Source organism: Lathamus discolor, chromosome 6 (assembly GCF_037157495.1).
Source record: "Lathamus discolor isolate bLatDis1 chromosome 6, bLatDis1.hap1, whole genome shotgun sequence".
NCBI lineage: Eukaryota > Metazoa > Chordata > Aves > Psittaciformes > Psittacidae > Lathamus > Lathamus discolor.
The window spans coordinates 92185342-92207975 of record NC_088889.1 but is presented as its reverse complement, the minus strand read 5'-3'; the positions used below and the strand labels follow the sequence as shown (position 1 = coordinate 92207975).

At 46.5% G+C, this 22634-nt stretch overlaps 2 protein-coding genes across 4 annotated transcripts; one reads left to right on the top strand and one right to left on the bottom strand.

The window, feature by feature from the left end:
• Positions 1-73: 73 nt before the first annotated feature.
• Positions 74-5948, top strand: NSMCE1 (NSE1 homolog, SMC5-SMC6 complex component). Of its 3 annotated transcripts, none has more exons than XM_065685004.1 (8): positions 74-371; positions 827-970; positions 1695-1816; positions 2716-2793; positions 3571-3717; positions 4710-4826; positions 5140-5260; positions 5705-5948. In XM_065685004.1, the coding sequence occupies exons 2-8, from the start codon at positions 853-855 to the stop codon at positions 5785-5787; spliced, it is 786 nt and encodes a 261-aa protein (XP_065541076.1). In that variant the 5' UTR covers positions 74-371; positions 827-852; the 3' UTR covers positions 5788-5948. The 3 variants fall into 3 exon arrangements, with proteins under 3 accessions (XP_065541076.1, XP_065541074.1, XP_065541075.1); XM_065685002.1 differs by having other exon boundaries at positions 285-371; positions 771-970; XM_065685003.1 differs by lacking the exon at positions 2716-2793 and having other exon boundaries at positions 285-371; positions 771-970.
• KDM8 (lysine demethylase 8) lies at positions 5557-11935 on the bottom strand. The gene is made up of 7 exons (XM_065685001.1): positions 11434-11935; positions 11135-11301; positions 10083-10215; positions 9174-9215; positions 8362-8511; positions 7294-7386; positions 5557-7189 (listed from the first exon to the last, which is right to left on the bottom strand). The coding sequence occupies exons 1-7, from the start codon at positions 11911-11913 to the stop codon at positions 7025-7027; spliced, it is 1230 nt and encodes a 409-aa protein (XP_065541073.1). The 5' UTR covers positions 11914-11935; the 3' UTR covers positions 5557-7024.
• Between the last annotated feature and the right edge of the window lie 10699 nt (positions 11936-22634).

Genomic DNA, 22634 nt, shown 5'->3' with positions numbered 1-22634 from the left:
CCCGATCCCGAGCGGCGGAACCGCCTCCCCCGCCGCACGGCGCTGAACGCAGGACGGGGCGGAGCCACCCCCGCACGGAGCGGGTCGATCGCAGGCGTGCGCAGCGATCGCCGCAGGCTCGAGCGCGGGGGGCGGCGGCTCGAGGCTTCCGCAGCGGATTGGGCCGGCGCCCGAGGCCGAGCGGGCGGCGGAGCAGCGGGGCCGGGCCGGGCCGGAGGCTGTCGGTCGCTCTTCTGGAGGAGGAGCCAGGGCGCTTTGTCACCCTGCCCGGGCAGCGCCCGCGTCTGCTCCCCGCGCTCGGCCGACGCTGCCCAGTGCCGGGCGGGACCTCGGCCTGGGCCTCGCGGGGGCCCGGAAGCTTTGTCGTTCTGGTGAGCTGTTGCCGGCGGTTTGGCCGCCGCGGTCAGGGATATCTGGAGATGCGTTTGTTTAGTTCCGGTGTTGTTCAGGACGTTTAGAGGGGGGTTTCTGTCCGGAGCAAGCCGCGCTCCTCATTGCACAAGTCGCCGGGGTATGTGGTGAGCGGAAGCGTCGACACAAACCGTGCGAGGTGGTGGTGGTTACAGATACAGCACTGCCATGTCCAGTGTGGGTGTGAGAGAACAGTGCCTCTGCTCGTCTCTTCTGTAGCTAAAATTAGTTGCACTTTATCTTTTGCATCCTTCTAAAACCTTGGAGTTAGTCACTGCCTGTGTTCTGAGGACAACCTGGCGATTTTCTTTCTGCCCTGAGGCAGTGTTAGCTTAATTGAATTCTCCCTGTGCTTGCAGTGTGCGTTCTCCATCTGCATGAACAAGTGCGCTGATAATGTGTACGCCTCTTGCAGCATTCGGAGCCTGGTGGAGTATTGCGATGGCAACTCAGATGACTGATGCTCATCGACGGTTCCTGCAGGTCCTGATGTCTCATGGGATAATGGAAGGATCCGAGGCAAGAAAATTACACAAACGCTGCTGTGAAGTCCATAATGGTGTGTCTCTCTTCTGGGGAAAAAGTGGGGAGATGGAAGAACTGTTTTTTTCCTGGTTACAAATAATTATATTTCTGAAAAGCATGTGCCATCTAAAGAAGGTTTAGTGATGGGAGTGTTCTCATAAGGAATGTTCAAGAACAAAAAGTGCCATTTAAAAGGAAACACCCAAATACTGTTCAAATTACTGATTTTAAACCATTACTACTGTAAGGCAGGTAACTCCAGCAGGCATTGTTTTAAGCTACACATCCTGAGATCTAGCATGCACTGAATATATGACTGCAGCACAGCTCACTGACTTGCATTCTGAAAACATGTTGGACATCTGATTACAGCATTAGCTGAGTTGCATTTTATGCCCTACAGAAGGAAGTAATTTATTTCTGTCATAAAAAATAATTTGCAGCAATTGTATTTTTTTTTTTAAGGTACTGCATTTTACAGGGGGAGTTATTAGAAATTCAGGCTTTACAAACAGTTTAATCCAGTGCTTTGGAAGTAGGGTAGTCGTGGCAGAATGTCTGGGAGCTGAACTTCTCTGAAGGCAGTAGTCAGCAGCAAAAGAAAATGACCTATCTGCTAAACAGGACAGACCTGTTTGAATAAGTTCAGTTCCTTACCAAGTTACACTAAAGTTTTAGCAGATAAAACACACAAAGATCTGTCTGATGTGGAACTGTTTGGGTTGTTTGTCTATGTGCTCTTTCTTATTTATTTTCAGTCTACTATGCGCATGATAAACTGGCTGATTTCATCAGTACCATCAACAGGCATCTACAGCCTTTTTTCATGCAGATCCGGAAGGGACTGTCAGAAGATGACGGGAGAGCGCATTATGCTTTAGTAAGTACATACGTGATGCTGCCATCACCTGGTTTAAGTGGGGCTGTTCCTGTTATGCTGGCAGCTGCTGTAGAAGCTACTTGCAGAAGAGGGAAGTGGGAGGATAAACTGGCAACAACTGAGGTGCATGGAAATGGAACATGGCAGCAGGACTGCAGCAGTGCTCATTTATTTAGCATTAACACTGCTGAAGTGAGATTTCTTTTTCACAGTGGCTTTCTTTCACAAGACTGATTTTTAACCTAGAAAACACAGAGAGCCCCCCAACATAGTTTTGTCTCTTAGTCAAAAATCAACCTAGCATAAAAGGGTTCCTAAGGAATGACTTCTTATAAAAGTTTCCCTAAATGCTGTGCATTGTGCATGTCAGAGAGGGAAGGTCATATAGGAATTTCAAAAGACTGTACAGGAGGTATTCTAGCATGAGCTGCTGCTTCAACCTTTCTGGGTCATTTTGCCAATTTATTTGAGCTAATAATCAATAGCAGTAGCATATGCAGTAAGAATATGAAATAACAGCAACTGTTCTTCAGGGCAAAACAAGAATGGCTATTATAACACAGTTACTGCTACTGTCCAGCACAGTATCCTGGTGTTCTACTACATGGAACTAATATCCTGTATTAGAGCTATATGTGGGAGGTCGGGCTGTTTTAAGAGCTTGGACTCGGCAGAGACAGCTGTGGAGAACATGTGGCTGGAAGATCAGTCCTGAAGAAAGGACTCGAGTACCACCGAGTGCCATGTTTAAGGAACAGCCTATTTCATGCCACTTAAAGAAATGACACTTCTGTGAATTGATGTATTCTTTACCCCAGAGGATCTTTTACAATTCATGCTGCAGAAATACAAAGGCAACTTTGATGGCAATTTAAGTAGTATTATTTTCTTTTTTGTAGGTGAATTTGGCAGAAACTGAAATAACTAAAATGGCATCTGACTATACCGAAAATGAATTAGAATTGTTCAGAAAAACAGTAAGTGCAGTTACTGTCAGTTATTAGGTAGCAAATCGCATTATTTCTGGAGGTACCATCCTAAAATGCATGAAAATGGAAGTGATTTTTTCCACACTCACAAAGTTTCCTGTACAAACTGGCAAGAGGTGCATTGCCTGTGCTGTGCCACCTGCAAAGCCTAGTCTGCATGGACAGAACCCACAGATTTCCCTGCCCTCCCCCGTAACTTGTGAAGCACCTCTGCAGGCCTGTCAGCACTGCAGTGATGGCATTATCATGGCACACAATCCTACTGGCTCTATATGCTGCTCTGTGATAATGAGAAGCAAATGTTTGCAGTAAGAGATTCTGCAGATTGGTAACACTGCTACACTGGTAACAAATGCCAGGTAAGTTCAGCAGTGCTGCTGACTCTAAGTTTGACTCTAAGTGTAAGTTTGCATGGGCAAACTTACACTTACTTGAGTAGGGAGAGGGTTTTCCTCAAAAGAACCTTGACCAAGACCAAGTAAAAGGAAGTGGATCTCTTACCGCCGAGTATGCTCGAGGTCCCTGAATGCAGCTTCATTTAGGCAGCACTGTACAGTTGTGGAAACGTTTTCCTGGCAAGGATTAAAGCTGTCAAAGTACTGACAGCTGTTTCAGCTTTTGGCCTTTGTGTTACAGTTCTGGCCCAAGCCATATACTGTAATGTATCTCCTATGTATGGAAGCTAAAAAAGCTGCACATTACTATAAGGTGTGTCTGTCTAATTGCATGGGTGTTTTTAATAGTTGAACATGTTTCTTTCTGTAGATGGACCTAATCATTTTATCAGAAAATGGCTTTGCCCCTTCTACAGATATTTTAAACTTGGCTGACCAACTTAAGACAAAGAAAATGAAGAAAAAGGAAGTGGAACAAGTGCTGAAAGTTTTTGTGGAGGATAAGTGGCTCTCTGAGGTAACTGCTGTATCTTCAAGTGTCTGTATTTTAATAGGTGCAGCTATTACTTTCTTATGGATGAAACTGGAGCTTTCTTTAATGAATGACAGCAAAAATGTTTTTGTGGGGCATGTGCTTATTGCTGCTTCAGTGTTTGTTGCAGAAAAGGTAGTACATTGACAAGAAGTCCTTGGGTAGGTCTATACAGGACATGACTCTAGTTCCTTGCCCATGAGCTAGATGCATATGTGTGTGCAGCCCTGCACTGTGGCATAGAGACCTCCTTGGGTCACAACAGCATGGCTTACTTAAACTTGGAACAAGACCTGAAGAAAGCTTTTCAGGGTGATCAGTGCCATTATGGTTAAGGTAAACGTCAATTGTAACTGTTAAGTTTATAATATCCTTTCTGTGAGGCCAAACATGTTGAAAACTCCTGTACCAGAAATGCATGGGCATAAAAATGTGCACAGTTTTAAATCTCCTTTGATTTTCATGAGGGAGAAACCAAGATGAGCTTACCACGTGGACACTGCAGTTGCTTGACAGGACAAGTGAGACCTCCGTCCTTTTATTTCTGGACTCCTTGCATCATAGCCTCTAGCCTGCTGCCACACGTTTACTTATGTTAGTGATTTAGCAGAGATTTTCAAAGATACCTCAAGCAGCAAATGCCTAGATTTTGCTGAAAGCCAGCAGAGTTTCTGCTAATGGGCAAATGGAAGGTCCAAAAACTGCACGTCTTTAAGGACGGCATGCCCGCTAATACATACCTTCTTAGGACTAGATAAATCTCTGTAAAAGGTGTGAGATCTTTATTCTGATCCTCTAAACACATTAATTCTGCTACCTCAAAAGTATTTTGACTTTGCATTGCATCAGTGTCAGCATGTTAGTTTCATGATGGCAGAAGAAAGTGGATGTCAAATGCTTGCTAGCAGGTGACCAGGAAAGTCAAGAAGGCAAAAGGAATTAAAAGAAAGTCCTCGTCTTGCCACTTGTTTCCTTAGAGAAATGGAGAATTTACTCTGCATACTCGCTGCATAATCGAGATGGAACAATACATTCTCAGCAACTACCAAGATGTGGCAAGGAAGTGCAACATCTGTCACAGCCTTGCCATCCAGGTAACATTTGTTTTCTTACTTCAGGGGGCATCTGCTGAGGTACCATGGGAGTATCCATGTTAGTGTTTCCATCCCAGAAGTCTCCTTCATTGCATCCGAATACCTCAGCATAATTTGTCTTTCAAGTAGATTTTGCCCATAAAGGGAAATAGTATTTCCTAGTTTCCAGGAAAATACCTCCTTTATTATTTAGTAGCTTTGAGTATCCACCAGCTCTACTTTGGAATGCCCCAGTGTGTCTGCTGCCCTTTTAACAAGGTTAAACTGAAGCACAGATTATAAAGATTCTCTTTTTCAATGCTTTTGATTTCAGAGCCAAGTATGTGAATCCTGTGGAATTGGAATGCATTTACCTTGTATCAGAAAGTACTTTAGAGCTCAGACTGAACCTCGCTGTCCACAGTGTAATGATTTCTGGACTTGTGACATCCCAGGTACCAAGAACCTATTTAAAACAAAAGATGAGTATAATAATACTCAAGAAGGGGCTGATATCCAGGGCACTGCCTTGTCTTAGTGACAGCTCCAGCAGGGTTGCCAGTTATTTCTGACTTCCGTTGTATGTTTCATAGAGAAAACCATACGGGGCGACACTGAGCCCTGAAAACACAAGGGTTATGCCTTGTGGTCACGAGCAGGTAATGTGCACATTGACTGTAACAGGAGAGCAGGGGACACAGCACATCACACTAAAACCTTTGGGAATACTGAGCTTCCAAGAGCACCACAATCTCTTTGGAATTCCTTTATTTAGCCAGGGAAACTGGACACTGAACAGGAACGCAGGAGTGTATAAAGCATTTTAGAAATCTGGAGGTTATATAGTATCAACCTTTTTTATGTGCCTGTCATTGACCTTCCTTCTGTTTTCTTCACAGGAGTGAGTCGCACAGACACCCAGTCACCACCGAAAACAATGCGAACAGAGAAGAGCTTCACGCTCAGCACGAGACGATCCTAGGAAAACTGGATTTTAGTAAAATCTCTTTTCCCCACTCCTGCAGAACAGTCAGGCTTGTATTATATTCATAAGCAACAATGCAGAGGTCAGTGTACTCGTTTTTCCTCAAGTTTTTAAGAATTTTACAATAAAAATATCATTGACTTTCCTGTTCTCCTTCAGTTATGCCTGCACAGCTCTCTTGGAGGCTGCTGTGTTTGTAGTTCTCCATGCTCTTGGGCTGGGACACAACTGAAAATGAAACCCGTTCCTAGCACCACAGGGCTTCAAGCAGCTGAAAAATCAATGCAGAACTTGTGGTGTCTCAGTAAGGTGGACAACTGAATATCTTACCTAGGGGTAGAGTCTGAATGCTTTCAGTGGGCACTATTGCTTGGGTTTTGTTCCTTTTGGAGACACAGGAGAGTTCATCAAACAGAAGGACAGGTTGTGAGCAGCTGTGCTCAGTAAAAGAGGGGATATTCCCACAGTCAAAATGACTGGGCAGGAGCCAGACAGAACTGGGGCAATGGCAGCTTTTGTATGTGAAGGGTGGAAAAAAAATTGTAATTAAAATTAGCTTTTGGTATTAGCACTTCACTGTCCAGTTTTATGCAAGGATGCTTTTTATTTTAATAGTGACTTAAAAAAACAGAAGGATCAAATCTTGCCAGGTACCAGTGTGGAATGGCAGCATATTTGCAGAAGGCAGATATTCAAAGCATGATTAAGCTTCAGTTTATTTAACTACAATTAAACTGTGGATTAGCCACAATTAATTATGTTCCTAGGTCTTAACACTGGTAACTTTTTCTGTATAGGAGACTGGCATCTTGCTACCTTTGGGTAGTACCATCCCTCACTGGGATTTACACCCTGCTTGTGTAACTGCCGGTTTGTTACTAAATCCAAGTAGAAGATAACACTAACCTGATGTGCCAAATACAGTTAGAAGCAGAGTCTTGGCAGCGGCCATAGATAGAGCTGTTTCAGATACACACACACACACACACAGATGATGATGACCTAACATAAGCTCTTTATGAAGCGTTCATATTTGAAAAACCCACAACAATAAAGTGGGTGCAGCATCTTCTTTCCCTTTTATCCATCCAGATTCTTTCACCATGCTGAAGCATGAGTTTGTTGGGTTTTTTAATCGACCTCTTAACTTCTGGATAGGGAAGAACCTTCTTGTACTTAAGAAGAATTTTTAATTCCTGTTGCAATGCTAACAGACTTTCTGCATGCTTCAGAGCTATGACCACCAGAAGCTGACTGAGAAGCTGACGTCAAGCGATCGTACATAGTGCCAATATTTAACTGGAATAAACAGAATCTGTCCAGGCATCAGAACACAGGATTGAAACGCAGCCTTTCTGAAATTGGGGAACTTAACTAAGTCAGGGTCTTCCACATCAACCTATGAAAAACCAAAACAATCCATCATCAGTAGCATCTCTTTTCTCAAACTCAATTTGATAAAACAACATTTTACTGATATTAAAATTTCAGGTAACTATTTACCTGACTGGTGTTGTGAAGAATTTGACTTTCATGTGGGTACAGGTTTTCTGAATCTTGTGGTGAATACAGGCGGATATACTTCCTTCCAAATACCTGTGTATATGACAGTAAACATTTTCCATGTGTCATTAACCTGCACATTACATTACAAACTGTGGCCAAGGCTGGCACTTCACAGTAAAATAGACCTGATTACAAGAAACATCATTGTCTTTGTTCACAATAAACAGACACTGCTATAATAAAAAGTTAAATCAGACTATTGGAGCTGTAAAAACTCACATTAGGAGGCCTGAGTTAAGCTTCAGTTACAAGTGAAAACACAGGTTAGCAAGCAACTGTTTGGGACAGAGGAACTAAGCCTCAACCCACAAATAGACAAGTAGAAAGCATTCAACATCATGATCCTCCTGCAAGATGTTTCAAAGTGTAAGCCATTTAAGAAACAGCAAACTCCTTCTAGTAAACACAAATCCCACAAGGGTCTGAAGCTGTCTGCTGCCTGGACCAGGAATACATCTTTGAACTTGCGTAAAGGTATACCACACAGGGCTCCAGTGTGTACCTGTGTCACTCTGAAGCCTACAGACAGCATCTCCCTGAGCAGCAATGAGGTCACGGTGCAAATACTACTTCATCTGACTCAATGCGTGCATGAGTATTTTACCAGGTAGCCTGAAGTTGTTAAAGTATGCCCCTATATCCACCCCAAAATCTTGCAGTTATAGAAAAGCAAATTCCTTCGTATACTATGACAGGATCTGTGTTCTTTCCAACTCTTACAAAATCTGTGTGTGACCTTGGAAAAGCTGCTTCTTGTGATTCCCAATTATCGTCTGCAAAATGAGGATAAGTAATGATCTATCTCAATGAGGAGGACTTGTGGCCTACAAGATTAAGTTGCAGTAGCAACAAATGCAATAGAATAGCAAAACAATATCTGCATATTCCCTACCCTTCAATTGTTCATCAAGCTGTCTGCTGCCCTTGTCTCTAGGACTTGCACACTGTGAGCACTTTTCCTAGGTAAAGCATTAACGGCATGTACAGAGTAAGCACAGTACAGACCTGGGCTAAAAAATTTTGCTGGGGATCCTGATGGAGAGGTGAGATAGTGCCTTCTGGACCAAACCAAGCGTTGATGGTGATGTGCTCTTCCTCCCCTTCCCCCAGGCAGCAGTAGTCAGGGATACTGATATCTTCTTTCAGTTCTGGGATCTATTCCCATAAAGAAATAGACATTAAAAGGGTTTCTGCTGACTTGATAAAGGTATGTCATTCACTGAACAGAGGAACAAGGCTTGACACAAAGAAAATAAATGACCTGCTTGTCCAGCAAAGGCAGGAGAGAAGTAGCTGAACTGCTAGGAACCTGCAGGAAATGTCCTCCCACCTTCTGTCCTAGCAAGCAGATTCTGTTGGAAGGAGAGGTGGGAGAAAGAAAGGGGTTTCTCATTCTTCAGAGAATCTCTGCGAGATCCCTTTTTACACCTCCCATCAACCTGATCTCTGGTTAACGGGAACGACATTTCAGAATATGGTGAACATATCACCAATGAAGTCTGTTTCTTGTCCAAACCTATTCCCTGATTTACATATTCTTTAGGGAAATGCTGCTTTCCAGGTGATACCCTATATGTTTATGCTGCATTGTACTGAAAAGCACTAAGACTGAATGTCTTTACCCCTGAAAGAGGTTTTTTTTTTCCCCATGCCTTTCAGCCAAATGGAACAAACCCTTCCTTCAAACTGTGGGACTAGAAACATAAGAAATACTGTAAATTCTCCATATGCCCTTCCATCTAGCAGAGTTGACATCCTCACAGATGACAAAAGGAACACTGGACTGCAGAAAGATAAAAACATTCACTCAGTTTTACCTGATCAAAGAGCTGGTGCTGGGCAAGGTATCCCATGCTCTTCTGAAATCACAGCAGAGAAACAAAAAAAACACAGAAACAGAGAGTGACACACAGGTAAGAATTCTCAGTCAATTAATTTTCTTATAGGTGAGCAGAATTTACTTACAGGAAACCACCATTTCTGATGTCTGTTTCAGAGTACTACAATTGTTTCAACAGTTAACTAGAATAAGGGGTCTTATGAAATAGTAACTTCCAGCTATGGCAAAAAGGCAAGTGCAGCTGTATCCCCACCCCCAACACATGAGCTCGCCCAAAGCAGCCCCGTTACAACCCTGCAGCGCCCACCAGCTCTGCTGCCAGTCCTGTGACAGTGCTCTGCATCATTACTGCCAGGCCCTGCCAGAACACAGACCCTCTCGTCTGTAAGCATCCTGGATTCCAGGCTGTACCACAGACCATGTGCACATGGTCCTCCCTGTCAGAAGGCTTGGAAATGGAAATGAGGGCTTTGGATCCTCATCTGGGAAAGTAAAGGGACATTCAATTGCTAATCAAGTCTTTATTCTTTCAACTGGTGGCACAGGAATTTGGATCCTACATCTCACTAAGCAGTTTAATAGCCAAGAGAAACAAAACTGCTGGCTGAGTATCCCTTATCCTTAGACTCCGCCACTCGGGTTTGTGCTGCAGAAGGTATTCATCTATTCATCAAATTCCAGCTGCTGTACACTTCATTATATATAAAAATCAAACCTAGCTATTGTTACAATGACTATTAGTAGGTTCAGACCTTGAAAACATCAAACCTTCTAATTCAGGGTTGTGGTTATAGCACATCCCACCCCACCCCCCCCCGAATTCACCTAAGCAGAAATTTGGTACCAGTAACACATTGCTGTACGAACCAAAATGCGAGTAACTGACCTCATTCACAATATACTGGCTGATGAAGTCACCAACAGTCATGAGCTTCTGAGACCATTCCTCATCTGTGTATCGGGTGCCCAATTCCACAGGCACTGTGCGGCACCCAGCGACTTGACAGAAATAGTCCACACTGAAATAAAGAAAGTTCCATTACCCCTTTATTCTGCTGCTCTTACTGATTTTGAATGCAAGGCAATCGAGCAAAATCAATCTTTTAAAGTAATAAAGCTCTACTACCATGAGGTTTTTCTCTCTAAAATCAACCAATGAGACACAAAAGGCACCAGGAAAAGATGGAAGCAGCGAGGAAACAAGCAGTCGGGTTTGTGTGTGCATTATGCCACAATGTCCTTCTTGTTTTGTTTCCAAACCTTGTTCACCTCAGTTAACTATTGCTTCCTACAAGCTGAGATGTAAGCTGTTAGTCCCTCTTGCCTAGAGATGGCTTATCTTTCTCCCGCCTGCTGCCACATTTGCTAAACACGTTTTACGTTTTCATCATTGTGCCAGATCAGCTCTCCATCAGGGCCAAACTCTGTTTGCAGGTGGCAGTAATACCCACCCTGGCTAAAGGTGGGGGAGTTGCTTTGGAAGGTGGCATACATCTCACCACTGACAGCGACATTCACTAAACAGAGACATTCATCTTTTTAAGTGTCTGAAGTTAAGCAGTGGAAAACAGAACAAACCCCCTGTGAAACAAGCGCGTTTGGTTAACGTCAAGTTCACCCTTGGCTGTGGAATGAAAGCAACTGCCGAACTGAGCAGAAGTGTTGCTCCCCCTTTTCTGGGGAATCGTGGCTTTACCTCGCAAACACCCGATTCTCAGTGCTGGAAGCGCTGGCTCGTTGCCCGCACGGCACACGCGGCAGTTACCGCTCGCTGCTGAGCGGCGGTGTCGGAACCCAGCGCTCAAACGCCTCACGAAGGAGCCGTCAACACCGACCCGCACCTCCGCTGCCCCGAGCCCCGCTGCTGCGCCCAGCCCACGCCGGCCACAGAACGATGCCCGCGCTCGCCAGCACGGGGCCCGGCCGCCGGCTCCTCACCTCCACTTCCGCATGCACGGCCAGTGGTCCATGACCCCCTCCAGCACCACGGGCTTCTGCGGGACGAGGTAGTTGTCCCGGAAGTGCTCCAGCGAAGGGCACCGCAGCCGCGGGAGCGCGTCCTCCGGCCGCACGGCAGGGGCGGGGCGGGGCTCGGCCCGGGCGCTCTGCAACACCGGGTTGGGTCCCGCGGCTGCGAGCGGCGGCCCCGCAGGGCCCCGGCCCGGCCCGGGCAGAGAGGAGGGGAGGGGAGGGGGGGGGGGGGGGCGGCGCGGGGGGCCGGGCCCCTCAGGCCGTACCTCAGCGGCCAGCGCGGCCGCGCCGCGCCGCTGCTCCCGGGGCAGGTGCCGCTGCAGGACGCGGACGAGGCGCGCGAGGACGTTGTCCAGGACGGAGGCGCCCATCAGCAGCCCCATGTCGCAGAGGCGGACGGCGGGCGCCAGCGGGCGGCCCGCGGCGACCTCGGCGAGCGCCCCGAAGAGGCAGCCGTAGCTGTAGACCTGCCGCCAGGCCTTGCTCACCGCCCGCCACGGGCCCGCCTGCAGCTTCTCCCACGAGTAGTCCCGCAGGACGTCGCCCAGGCGCAGCAGCGCCGCCGCCGCCTCCCCGCCGGGCCGCCCGCCCGCGCCGTACAGCAGCCCGCGGGCCCGCCGCAGCAGCGGCCGCACGCAGGCGTCCACCTCTCCGCTGAGGGCCAGGGTGAGCTCCTCCTCGGTGCCGGGCAGCAGCGCGCGCACCTCGGCCCACAGCGCGCCGCCTCCGCCACCGGCCGCCGCCATGGCAGCGCGCGCCTGCCGCGCCTGCGCCGGGCCCGGGGGCGGGGCCGCTCTCCTGCGGCTCGACCACGCCCCCGGCCCCGCCCCGCGCCGGGGTGCCCCGGGGGCCGGTGGCCGCGCGCGGTCGGTGCCGCTCTGCTCGCCGGGGAGGGGCGCCCCGGCTGGCGCCGCCGGTCCGCGGGCCTGCGCTGCCGCCGGGCTCGCCGCGACGGCAGGGGAGGCCTCTCCCGGGGTAAAAACCCGCTCACTGCCTCAGGTCAGGTCTGGTCCGGAGCAGTCGCCGCCCGGCTCCTCACGTAACCGGCCTTGCTCCCGCAGCCGTGGGGGGAGCGGCAGCGGGCTCGGCGGGGTGAGGCGAGAGGGGCCTTCCCTTTCGGAGGCGTCGCTGGTTTTTCGGGTTAAAGACTCCGTGAAACTGCAGCGCAGGGCTCTGCGGGCAGTAGAGCGTCAGTAAAACTCTCCAGGTAGTGCTGTGTGGGCTCTTGTCCAGCGGCTCTGTTGGAATTCAGTAACTCTATAACTGGTGCAGCCGTTTGTGTTAAAGAGAAACACGTAAATCCGATGAAGTCTTAATTCTGCTGTGCCTGGCATCTTAACAGCCGTGGGATGAGGAAGATAGCTGTTTTCGCTTTGGAAGCCTCCCTGTTCTGAAAGTGGGATGGCTATTCACAAGTAGATGACTACTGTAAGATGAGGAGATGCTCTAGTTAATGTTGTTCTCAAGTATTAGAAAGAAAGCCTGTCTAGGACCTTGTGTGCTGAGCTGAGTAACCTGAGAGGAGCCTGGAAGCGTCAGGACTGAGCACTGCTGCGAGGCGGAGTCCTTTGGGTTGTTGATGCTGCATGGTTCTAATCTATACTTAGGTCGTGCTTCCGGTGTGGAATATGCACCTCAGGCTTGTAGTGCACTTCACACAGCGTCTTTCAGCCCCACTTTGCTTCGATGATGTGTCCTGAACATGTTCTCAGTACTTCATATGGGACTGTAAATGTTATTTTGCTTAAAATTCAGCAACTCTGAGGAAAGTCTTAACATCACAAACCAAAATTTAAAGCAACATAACAAGAAACAAGGAATTTGTAACTCATGAGATAGTGTTGCTTGTCTGGGGCTGAAATCTGGCTTGATGCAAAATCTTACTTTTGCAGAAAAAAGCTGAACCCATCACCTTTTGTACTGAGAGACACCCATTCCTCTGTCCCCCCTGCTCAGTGGCTACTAGTGCCTCTGAAGAAAGAGTTGCTGTGAGTCCTGTCGCTGTTGCTCGTGCCTCTCCTCTGCCCCAGTTCTGCTGTCTGGTTTGAATGACTTCCATCACACTTCAGCAGCTTATCCTGCTGGCCCGTCTGTCCTCCATCTCCTTTCTCTTGGCACCTAAATTCGTCCTGTGACTGTGTGATTTTAGCACCTTCATTTAGAATTTTCTCCTCTTTGATTGCTAAATGTTAATTTATGCTGCTGTAGGGGAAGTATTGAACTGTTAAGGAAAACTTCTTGTTAGACCTTGTGTTCAGTATTTGTAATTTGTTTGTCTGGGCTTGTGCTTATAGACTGCCCAATTTTTATCGCCACTTGTAGTAACTTTTATTCCTCTTCAAGTTTGTTCATACAATCCTTGCTTAATGGTAGTTTTCCTAGCTTAAATGCTAATATTCACCCTCCCCCCCCCCCCCCCCCCAAAAAAAAAGACATTTTGGGGGTTTGGGTTTTCTTTCTGGTATTTTAAATAGCACCAAGTTCTGAACACACCATCTCTGACGCAATCGTGGGGTGTTAAGTTTATGATGAGCTTTATCAGTTTTAGTGTAGGTGAAGAAGTATTGGGTAGATTTTGGGGTTTGGGTATTCGGGGAGGTTCAGTGTTTCTCTAGTTATTTCTGGTCAGTCGCGTTTTAGTACAATGATTTAAATGCTGACATAGCATCAATAGTCTTGAAAGGGCTGAGCTGTGTATCTGCTAAACTAATAGGACAGGTTTTCAGACGTGAAGCCTTGTTTGTAGTGTGTGAGTCTGGCTTTTAGTTTAGGAGGAAAATCCACTAAAATCTCATAATATTCTGCTCTATGTTATCATTTTGTTGGAATTGTCTTTATTGGGAAAACCCCAACAGATTTGCAGAAGCAGAACTGGGAAGTTTTGCTGTCAGAGTAATTGACCCTGCAGTACATGTGTACTAGTGTAGAAATGGCTGTAAACTAGTGCAGATGGGGGTTTTGTGAGCTGTCTGACCAAGGAAGCAGAGCACTTCAGTGCTAGATGTTCCCATTTTAAGTCAGCAAGAGATAATTTAATTCCTGGTGCCAGCTGACAAAGATTATTGTCACCTGTGTAACTTGCAGAAGTGATTGCGGGTTAGGCCACTGCCACTGAAAGGTGGGCTGGCCTCATCAGAAGCAAATTCTTTAAAGGCTGTGGAAGCCAAACTGCCTAACCTTGCAGGAAGATGGCCCTTCTCAAACACAGAGGAAACCATTTCTTCCCTGCATCTTCCTGTGGCATAGCCTGCAAAGCACTGCTTGTTCTCTTTTATAGTGTGTGTGGATTCTAAATGTGGAGCACACACTCACTTTCTCCTAGCACTGACATCTGAAAAGAAATGACCCAGTTAACCCCCCAATAAGGAGCACACAGCACAGCTAACAAAGCCTGATGAGCCATCTGTGTTTCTTCTGTTTGCAGTCAGAGATTCCAGGTCCCATGGTTACTTGATGTTACCTTGTCTGCCACTGATGTAAAAGTGGTCAGTTACACCAAATACCAAACCCCGTGCTTTGTATCTGACTTTGCCTTTGTGTTTATTGGGAAGAGCAGGTGTTGGGTCTGTTCAGAATATAATTATTTATTTGTAGTAAATTCTCTTTCGTAACACTCTTTCCTCATTTACTCATTTGATTTAATGAACAAAGTCAATTGGTTTTGGATTTTACGAACATGATCTCAAGATACATGCTCAGTAATTCAGCACTTCAGTCCTGAGCAGGGTGATTTTTACTAGGTGGATCAGTTTGCGAAATGACAGCATCTGCTTGCTTGTACACATTTATTTATGACTCTTCCCCAGGTGAGTGTAGCAGGAGGCTGGAGAGTAATAACCAGCTGTTGAAATTAGCAGCAAGGGAAAGCAGTTACTTGATCTGTGAAGGAGTGTGGGAGCCAAGGCCAGAAGTAATAAAAACTAAACAGATGCCCCAAATACATAAACCTGAGTAGGGATGTGTAAATTACTTGCTCTGCTGATGGACAGAGCAGTGTCAGATGAGTTGACTTTGGCGTTTTCATTAAAGCTGAAATGTTCTCCACCACTGTGTGGCATCCAGCAATCCGGAGAGCACCCTGGTGTTATCCTGGGATCTCTGCAGTGCTCGGCTGGCATGAGCCGTGGTGTGCAGCCACACAGCTCTCTCTGGTGGCTTCTGGCAGTTGCCAGGACAGGCAAGCCTGTCCTGAGCGTTTGTGTTCCCTTCCACCAGGACTTCTGGCAGTGATGGTTTCCTAAGCAGGAGTTTACATCGTGCTCCTCAGTTACTGCAGGTACTCTTGGAGAAAAACAAATTTGACAACAAATGAAAACTGTATGTTGTTGGTACATGACCTTCCTGTTTTGTAAAGGTGAGAAACCAAGGGGAAGCTATGGAAGTTTCACTGAACTTTCCGAACATTTTATAACGTTTTGAGGGTTGTCTGGGTATTTTATAAATCGCATGTCTATAAAAATCAGTATGTTTGAAGATATCTTATCTTGCCGTTAGCTGGCCTAAACCGTGTCACTGTGGTATGTAAAGTGGGACCCTCAAACCCCTAAACCAATTATTTATACAAAGAAAAGGGGGTCCAGCAGTATTTAAAGTGGGCTATTAAAGAAAAGGACTCTGTAGCCATGTGAGGTGAGCATAGATCCATAGATGCCTTTGTGAGTGGAAAGCATAAAAGTTCAAAACCAACCTGGAAGATGAAGCCTATGCTGCTCAGGGCATGAGGAGTGAGGTGAACCTGGCAGAGGTCGAAGGTTTGTAGCCACATTTTTAACCATGTGGTATTTTGATGATGATTAACGATTGCAGTTGTGAGTTGGAGGCAGTAGGTGTCAAGCTTCTGGTGTAAGTTACTCTGATTACTTAATAAGCAAGGATGGAATCAACTTCAAAAGGTATTGTGGTTCGAAGTTGTATATTAAACATTTTATATGCATTTTATGTTTGTGCCCCAGTTCTAGATTCTCTGTTACAAAAGCTAACAGGTTTTCAGCTAGAACTTAAAATTATGGTTGATTTTATTAGTTTGCCTACTTGCAAAGAAAGCCTTACTATAACCAAGAGTCTCACTGGCATTAAGAGGTTGTGAATATTGCTTAGCACCCTTGTTCTCTGCAGTAGTGTTTCTGTGAGATGATGGCAGTGAGTCCCTGCCAGCTGTCGGCACCAGCAGGATGTGTGCAGCTTCCCTGCCCACTGCAGCAGAAGTGCCCACAGCGTTAGCAGTGCCCTGTCTGCAGGGCAGGGATGAAGGGGCTGGAGGGCTGCTCCTGCTTCTGTCCTGCCGTGTGTGCCGTGGGGTAAGCAGGCTGTTTCTGCTTCCAGGAGTGGTTGGCTGGTACCTCCCATGAGCAATGCTCTCGTTTAACAACTCCCCCCCCTAAAAAAAAGCTGGGGTTTTGTTTTGGGGTGTGGTTTTTTTTGTTGTGGTTTTTTTGTTGTTGTTGTTTTTTGTTGTTGTTGTTGTGGAGTGTAGATTGAAGGTTGCTGCAAGTGGTATCCTGGCTGAGTCTGGATTTGCATTACAGGGCATGAAAGGTTGTCTCCCTCAGTGAGAATGAAAGTACGAGGAACACATAAGATTTTGGATGTCTTTCCTGTTCCTGTGAACAGGAGATGAAAAGTGATTCTGCTTAATAATGTGCGGACAGTTAATTGTTCTACAAGAATTATTTTCCGCAGATGAGCAGAGTCTTCCTGCTCAGGAGTGACCCTGCCATGCACTTCAGTTGTATTCTAGAGCTGAGTGTAATTGCAGAGCGAAAATGTGATGAGGGCTCTGTCTTTATCAACCTGTTCCCTGCATTGTGTTTTTATCAGTGCCATCTGCTGTGCCAAGAGTGGCAGCTGCCAGGTCTCAAAAATAGCGCTGTCATGTACTTTCATGTAGAACAACATATTGTCATCATTTCTCTGATATTACTAGATGGAATAACTTTAAGTGAGATAAGGTGACATTTGCATGGCACTTTGGAATGCATTTCATTGCAGTGTGTGTAGGACACGCAGTGTTCTTTCTGGAGCAGGCTATAACAGCACACCCAGTTCTACTTTCAGAAATCACTGGAAAATGCTTATTTTTCCAAAAACATTACGTAACATCCATCTGGGACATATGTGTCAGTGCTGAGATGTAACCGAGACACAGTCAGCATTAGTATTGTACATATGTAGCCTTAGTTACCTTTGCTGCATGGAAATATGTAAGTTAGACTATTTTTAAAATCTAGTTATTTCTTTTTTTTTTTTTTTTTTTTGCTTATATCAACTTAAATCTCCTTCATATTTGCAAACATGTTCAGACAGCTCCTTCAGCATTGAAAGAAACCAAAACCTGTTACAACAAACCTTTAAAAGCATCTCCACGGCAGTGAGGACTCTTTAAGTCATCTCAGCTGGACCTCAGGTAGGAGATCTACTTTTAGACTAGTCCAGGTTCCCCTAGGCGTGCAGCCTAAATCAACCTTCTAGGTTCTCTGGAGTTGTTTGAGAGAAAGGGATCCATCCCAGCTGAGGTGGGATACTTGGCGTAGGCAAGCAGCCCTTTGTGGGTGTCTGTCTCCTCAGTCCACAAAGGGAACAGACTAGCTTAGGTGGCCTTCTTGAGTTTCTGGCAGATAAATGTAGGTGAAGTGCATCACATCCTGAATATATGCCAACACATTGTCTTGTTCTGAGTGGCTGCTAAAATCCTGCTTGTGCACCAAGTGTAGGAAGATATTTTGTGTAATCCACTTCACAGAGGTGCCCGTCCTTAAGAGCAGTGAGGTACATCCTCTTTTGCATATTCACCTCACTCCTTTGGACATGTACTTGGTGCAGTTTTTCCTATGGAGGTAGGCCCAGTGATTTCTAGAACAAGTGGCTGGCTGATCTCTTCTTGTCAAAGTCCCTATTGCTGCTTGCAAGGGATAAGCAGTGAGGAAGGAAGGAGGAAAAGTGGTGTGTAGCTTGGAGAAGGTACCTGTCTGTTGCAATATACCTGGCTCATGCTTGTGCTTTGTAAAACTGCGGCACCAAATCTGGCTGCCTACTGGGAAGATGCATGAGGAAAACTGATTTGGGATATTTCTTCTTACTAATGAGCATTTATGAGAAACAGCCCTTCAACATGTCAAAACCCCAGTTGTGATGAAGAAGGTGGAATATGTATTCTTGATTCTTGTGTCATTTTCTTTTCAAGTGTGATAGAGTGTAAAATGCTGAGCAGCTGATTACCAATGTAAAGGATGAAGGCAAGGAGGCAGCTTGCCTGGGAGGCAGCCTGCTTGGAATGGCGCTGCAGGTGGGAAGCTCTTCTGCCAGGAGTATGGAAGGAAGCCAGGGCATGGCTCCTGCCTCAGCAAATGGATGTGTAGTGTTGGCACTTCATCACTAGCCAAGCAGAGGCCATTTGAATTGTGAATAGTGTTTTCCCAACGCAAACAGGAATCAGCCTGGAGAAAAGTCTTTTGGCATGTAGGCGAAGTCAGACACTCTAGAAAAGTAAGTGTTGCCTTTGGATTGCCTTTGTTGCCTTGGAAAGTGGTGCTTTTCAAGAGCTGATACAGGCCTCTGGCACTGTACTGCTCTTGAGCACAAGCCGGATCGCCTTTTTATCCTAAGGGCAGGGATTAACCATTAACCATGCTTTATATATATGGATGTACCTTAAGAGGAAGAATATCTATTATAAATGTTGTTGGGGTTTTTTTTCTTCATCCCAAGATTTACAAATCTCATTTGAAATTTGTTTGATTTATCCCTCCGAATAGTGCTATAAATGCTGCATGAATTTGTTTTTGTGCTCTGTTTGAAATATATTTAGATGTACACGGTTGTGCTCATACATCACATTCCTATTAATGAGCACAGTGTAATTGTTGGTTGTATTGACTTTTGTTTCTGTGGATGTTTTTAAAAGATACTTTAAGGGCTTTGCTGGAGTTTGCATGTGCTTTGGAAATTAAATTTAGTCTGTGATTTTATTACCCTTTTTATTTAATTTATCTTAACTGTTGCTTTCAAGCTGTGAAACAGCTGTTGACTTTGAAAAAACATTGTTCAATTTGAAAGGAGCATTTTAAAGCTTAATGTAATGGCTGTAAGTAATCACTGCAGCAATTATATTCTCTGGTGTTGTGCGTCACTATAATAATATTGGAGGTTGTGAGAAAATGCAGGAAACGAGCTCAGAGTTCCCAGTGCTGCCTGGGACGCCCAGCGTGGGTTCTGTGCGGAGCCCGGGGTCAGTGCCTCCCTGCGCCCCGTGCTGTGCCTGCGTGCCGCGGCTGGGCAGGGGCTGCTCTCGCTCCACCGGGGCAGGTCGTAGCTGGCCGCTGCGGCAGTGCGGGGGCTCCTCCACCTGACTGGTTCCGACATGCTCCACTTGGCATGGGGTGGAACCTCGGTGTTGACTCCTTGAGCGGCTGCCCTACACCTCGTATGGTGCCGCTGGGGGCAGAGCTCCCCACAGAGCACACGCACAGTCTGGCCAGGGCGGCAGAGCGAGGCGTCCTGTGAAGCCAGGTCATGCTCTGGAAATGAGCAGCTGCTTGCCACGGTGAGGAGAATTAATAGAAGTGGGTGGGTTTTCATCCACGTTCTGAGCAGGAGCATCCTCCCTTTGAGCAAATATCCAGTTCAAGCAGGCTGGAGCTCTTGGGGAAGAGAACTTTCTGGGTCACTGCAGTGAAGATCAGAGAAGCAGCGTGCACTCGGGATCCCTGCCTGTTGTAGCAATGAAAATGCTGTGCAGCTTCCTCTGCCCCGGAGATTCTCTCCATTATGACTTTAGAAGGAATGTGACACTCGTCATCATGGGAGTGAGCTACATTTCAAAGTGACTGGCTCTGCTTTACACAGCTCCTGGTAGGACACAGCGGGCTGTATTGCTCTATAAAAGTGCTCACCAGCTCACACAACTGTGCAGGACCAAGCCCCTCTCTCGGCTTTTGCCAGTGTGTGTTGCCCAGCAGGACCAGGTCACCCACGAAACTACACCTTCAGCTCCTGTTAACAGGAATTGTTAACACGTTGCTTTGTGAAGCAATAATGTGGCTGGGGAAGGCCCAGTAGGAAGCTTAGCTTCAGCAATGTACTAAGCCTTCCCCGAATTTACTTTGTAGTAAAATCCCTCAGAACAGGATCTAAAGCCAGCAAGATCTGAGCCAATTCAATGTAGTGACAATAAGAGGAAGGGCAAGTGTGCAGGGAGAGCTGAGTGCACGGTACAAATGGGAGACCAGGCTTATTACTACTGAGGCAAAATTGCTCAACGGTTTGGTTGCCGTGGTTATAAAGGAAGGATAGATGATGCATTTGGAAGTGGGTTTTGTGATGGCACTTCTCATGGGTGGCAGTCCTGGTGCTGCGAAGGAGACGATCCTTTATTAAGACAGTCCTGCTTTGGCATGGTAATGCTCAGCGAGCGTGGCCTGCACTTTACCTTAAAAGATAAAGTAAGATTAACAGGAGAGTGAAATCATACTGTGTGCGTCTGGGTGTGCAGTGTGTCTGTAGGACATCTGCAGCAAACGAACTTTGATGTAGCTCCCTGCTTCACCTGTGCGCAGTGCACGGGATCTAGGTGTGCTACGAAGCTCAGGGTGTCCCTTCCGGATCAGAGTGGTGGCAGCTGGGCAGGTGAGCATGGATTTGGCACAAAGGGATAGAGACAAAATCCTCATTGTGACAAAGGCAATGTGACATGTGGATTGCATTGAATACATATATGTATGTATAAATTAGGCATTCAAAGAAGGTAGCTGCTGGGATGGAGACAGACGTGGAACAGTGTGTTCTGGAAAGTTAAAAGCTTAGCCAGCATCCCAAGGTATTTTTTAATGTAGCAGAATGAAATTCCTTTGGGTGCAGCAAATGAGACACATAAAGTGTAATGCCCTGTGAAATCACAAAGAGCCACTTTCAACAGATGGAAAAAACAACTTTAATACAAAACAAAAAATTGATAGACTCTGCCTTTGATAATCCAAATACGAGGTTACACTTTTACAGTATCCATTACTGTCTATAAAGTATATTTTGGTTGTTAAATGCGCTTGCTGGTTTGTCTCTATATAGAATTTAAAGTAATGAATCCTATATTCTTCTGTCTTCTTCACTCTAAGAAATTAAAGGCTGTGACGAATGGCTCCCCAGCTACACATGCGATTTCCCTCTGCTCTGTACTGCACCTGCGCTACTGCTCTCAGTGGGGAACCAAACCCGTTGTGCTGGAGCTGCATGTAGGAGTTCCTGCAGGAGGGACACAGCTGAACAGCCCATTGCCCAGCAGAGCCAGGGGCTTTCCTGTGCCCTCAGAGAAGGAGCACCACCATGCCCATGGGATGAGAGTGCTCACTCTCCCCTCCCACCTGCCTGAGGCAGCTTCTCTCCCAGCTGTTCCGTGCTGCTCTCTGCGGCTGCAGGCAGGAATTCGTGGGGATGTTTGGCTGAGTATGCCCAAGATATGTCAAAGCTGGCACTTGGGAAAATTCCCTGGACACCATTCCTTGTAACTTAGCCAGGGAAAACCTGGAGACAGCACGGGGTGGGGGAGGAATCGGTGTCTTGTTCTTTTAGGAATGCGTGAAGTCAGTAGCACCTGAGTAAATGTGACACGCTGAAGACTTAGGACTCCTGTAGAGAAAGAGATGTCTCACAGATCTCTGGGAGCAATCTTGTGCCAGGATGCTGTAGGTGCTAAAAGTTTCAAAAAATGGAAGCGTAAGATTTGGAAGAAAAACCCATCTGTGAACATCACATCCCAAGCAGTCACTGCCCTCTGGCTCGGGAAGCTTCTGAAGTGCAGCACTGGAGGCTGGCCTGTGCCTACCTGCTCTAAGTGCTGTGTTTTTCTCTAGCCGTTCTTCTGTCATTGCCAACAGCAGGATATTGGGCTGAATGGGCTTTAGATTGGAACTTGAGGTTAGACTGGTGTTGCCAGCAGTGGAAGTCAGATCTAAAGACAGGAGACAAGTGCCTTGCTGTGTGTATGTCAGATCCCACCGGACTTGGGTAGGAGAGCTGCTCATCTTGTGATGTTTTTCTGGTTGTTTGGGGTGGAGGAAGAAAAGGGAGGAAGAGGTTCAGTCAGCATCTGGGATCCATTCTGAGCTCTCTGCGAGGCACTGAGGACCAGGGAATATTTAAGGAGGCTTCTGTGCGGTGGATGGTGATTTGAGTCTTTGGTGAGGGATCCTCATGCCTATGCAAGGGGATGCTAGCACGAAAGTGGTCAGAGCTTGTGGTCTTTCTAGATGGAAATTTTGACATGCTGGCTCTACTCTCCAGCATTCCCATTCCTTTGCACACTTGGTTGCTCACTGTGTAGCACGAGTCGTGGGGGTAAGTTCTGGGCTTCCTCTCACTCCATGGCTGTGTTGCTCTCAGGATGGAGCCAGCTCCCCAGCTTTTCCTCTGCAGGAATCTTCCCATTTACATGCCTCAGAAATAATTCTTGTGAATTTAATTCATCACAGTTTACATG

Coding starts and splice junctions, on each gene's coding strand:
- KDM8 (XM_065685001.1), bottom strand. CDS start 11,913: ATGGCGGCGGCCGGTGGCGGAGGCGGCGCGCTGTGGGCCGAGGTGCGC. Junction 11,302..11,433: donor CGGCCGCGCTGGCCGCTGAG/GTACGGCCTGAG, acceptor CCGGTGTTGCAG/AGCGCCCGGGCCGAGCCCCG. Junction 9,216..10,082: donor GCCAGTATATTGTGAATGAG/GTCAGTTACTCG, acceptor CTGTGATTTCAG/AAGAGCATGGGATACCTTGC.
- NSMCE1 (XM_065685002.1), top strand. CDS start 808: ATGTGTACGCCTCTTGCAGCATTCGGAGCCTGGTGGAGTATTGCGATG. Junction 1,817..2,715: donor GGAGAGCGCATTATGCTTTA/GTAAGTACATAC, acceptor TCTTTTTTGTAG/GTGAATTTGGCAGAAACTGA. Junction 2,794..3,570: donor TAGAATTGTTCAGAAAAACA/GTAAGTGCAGTT, acceptor TTCTTTCTGTAG/ATGGACCTAATCATTTTATC.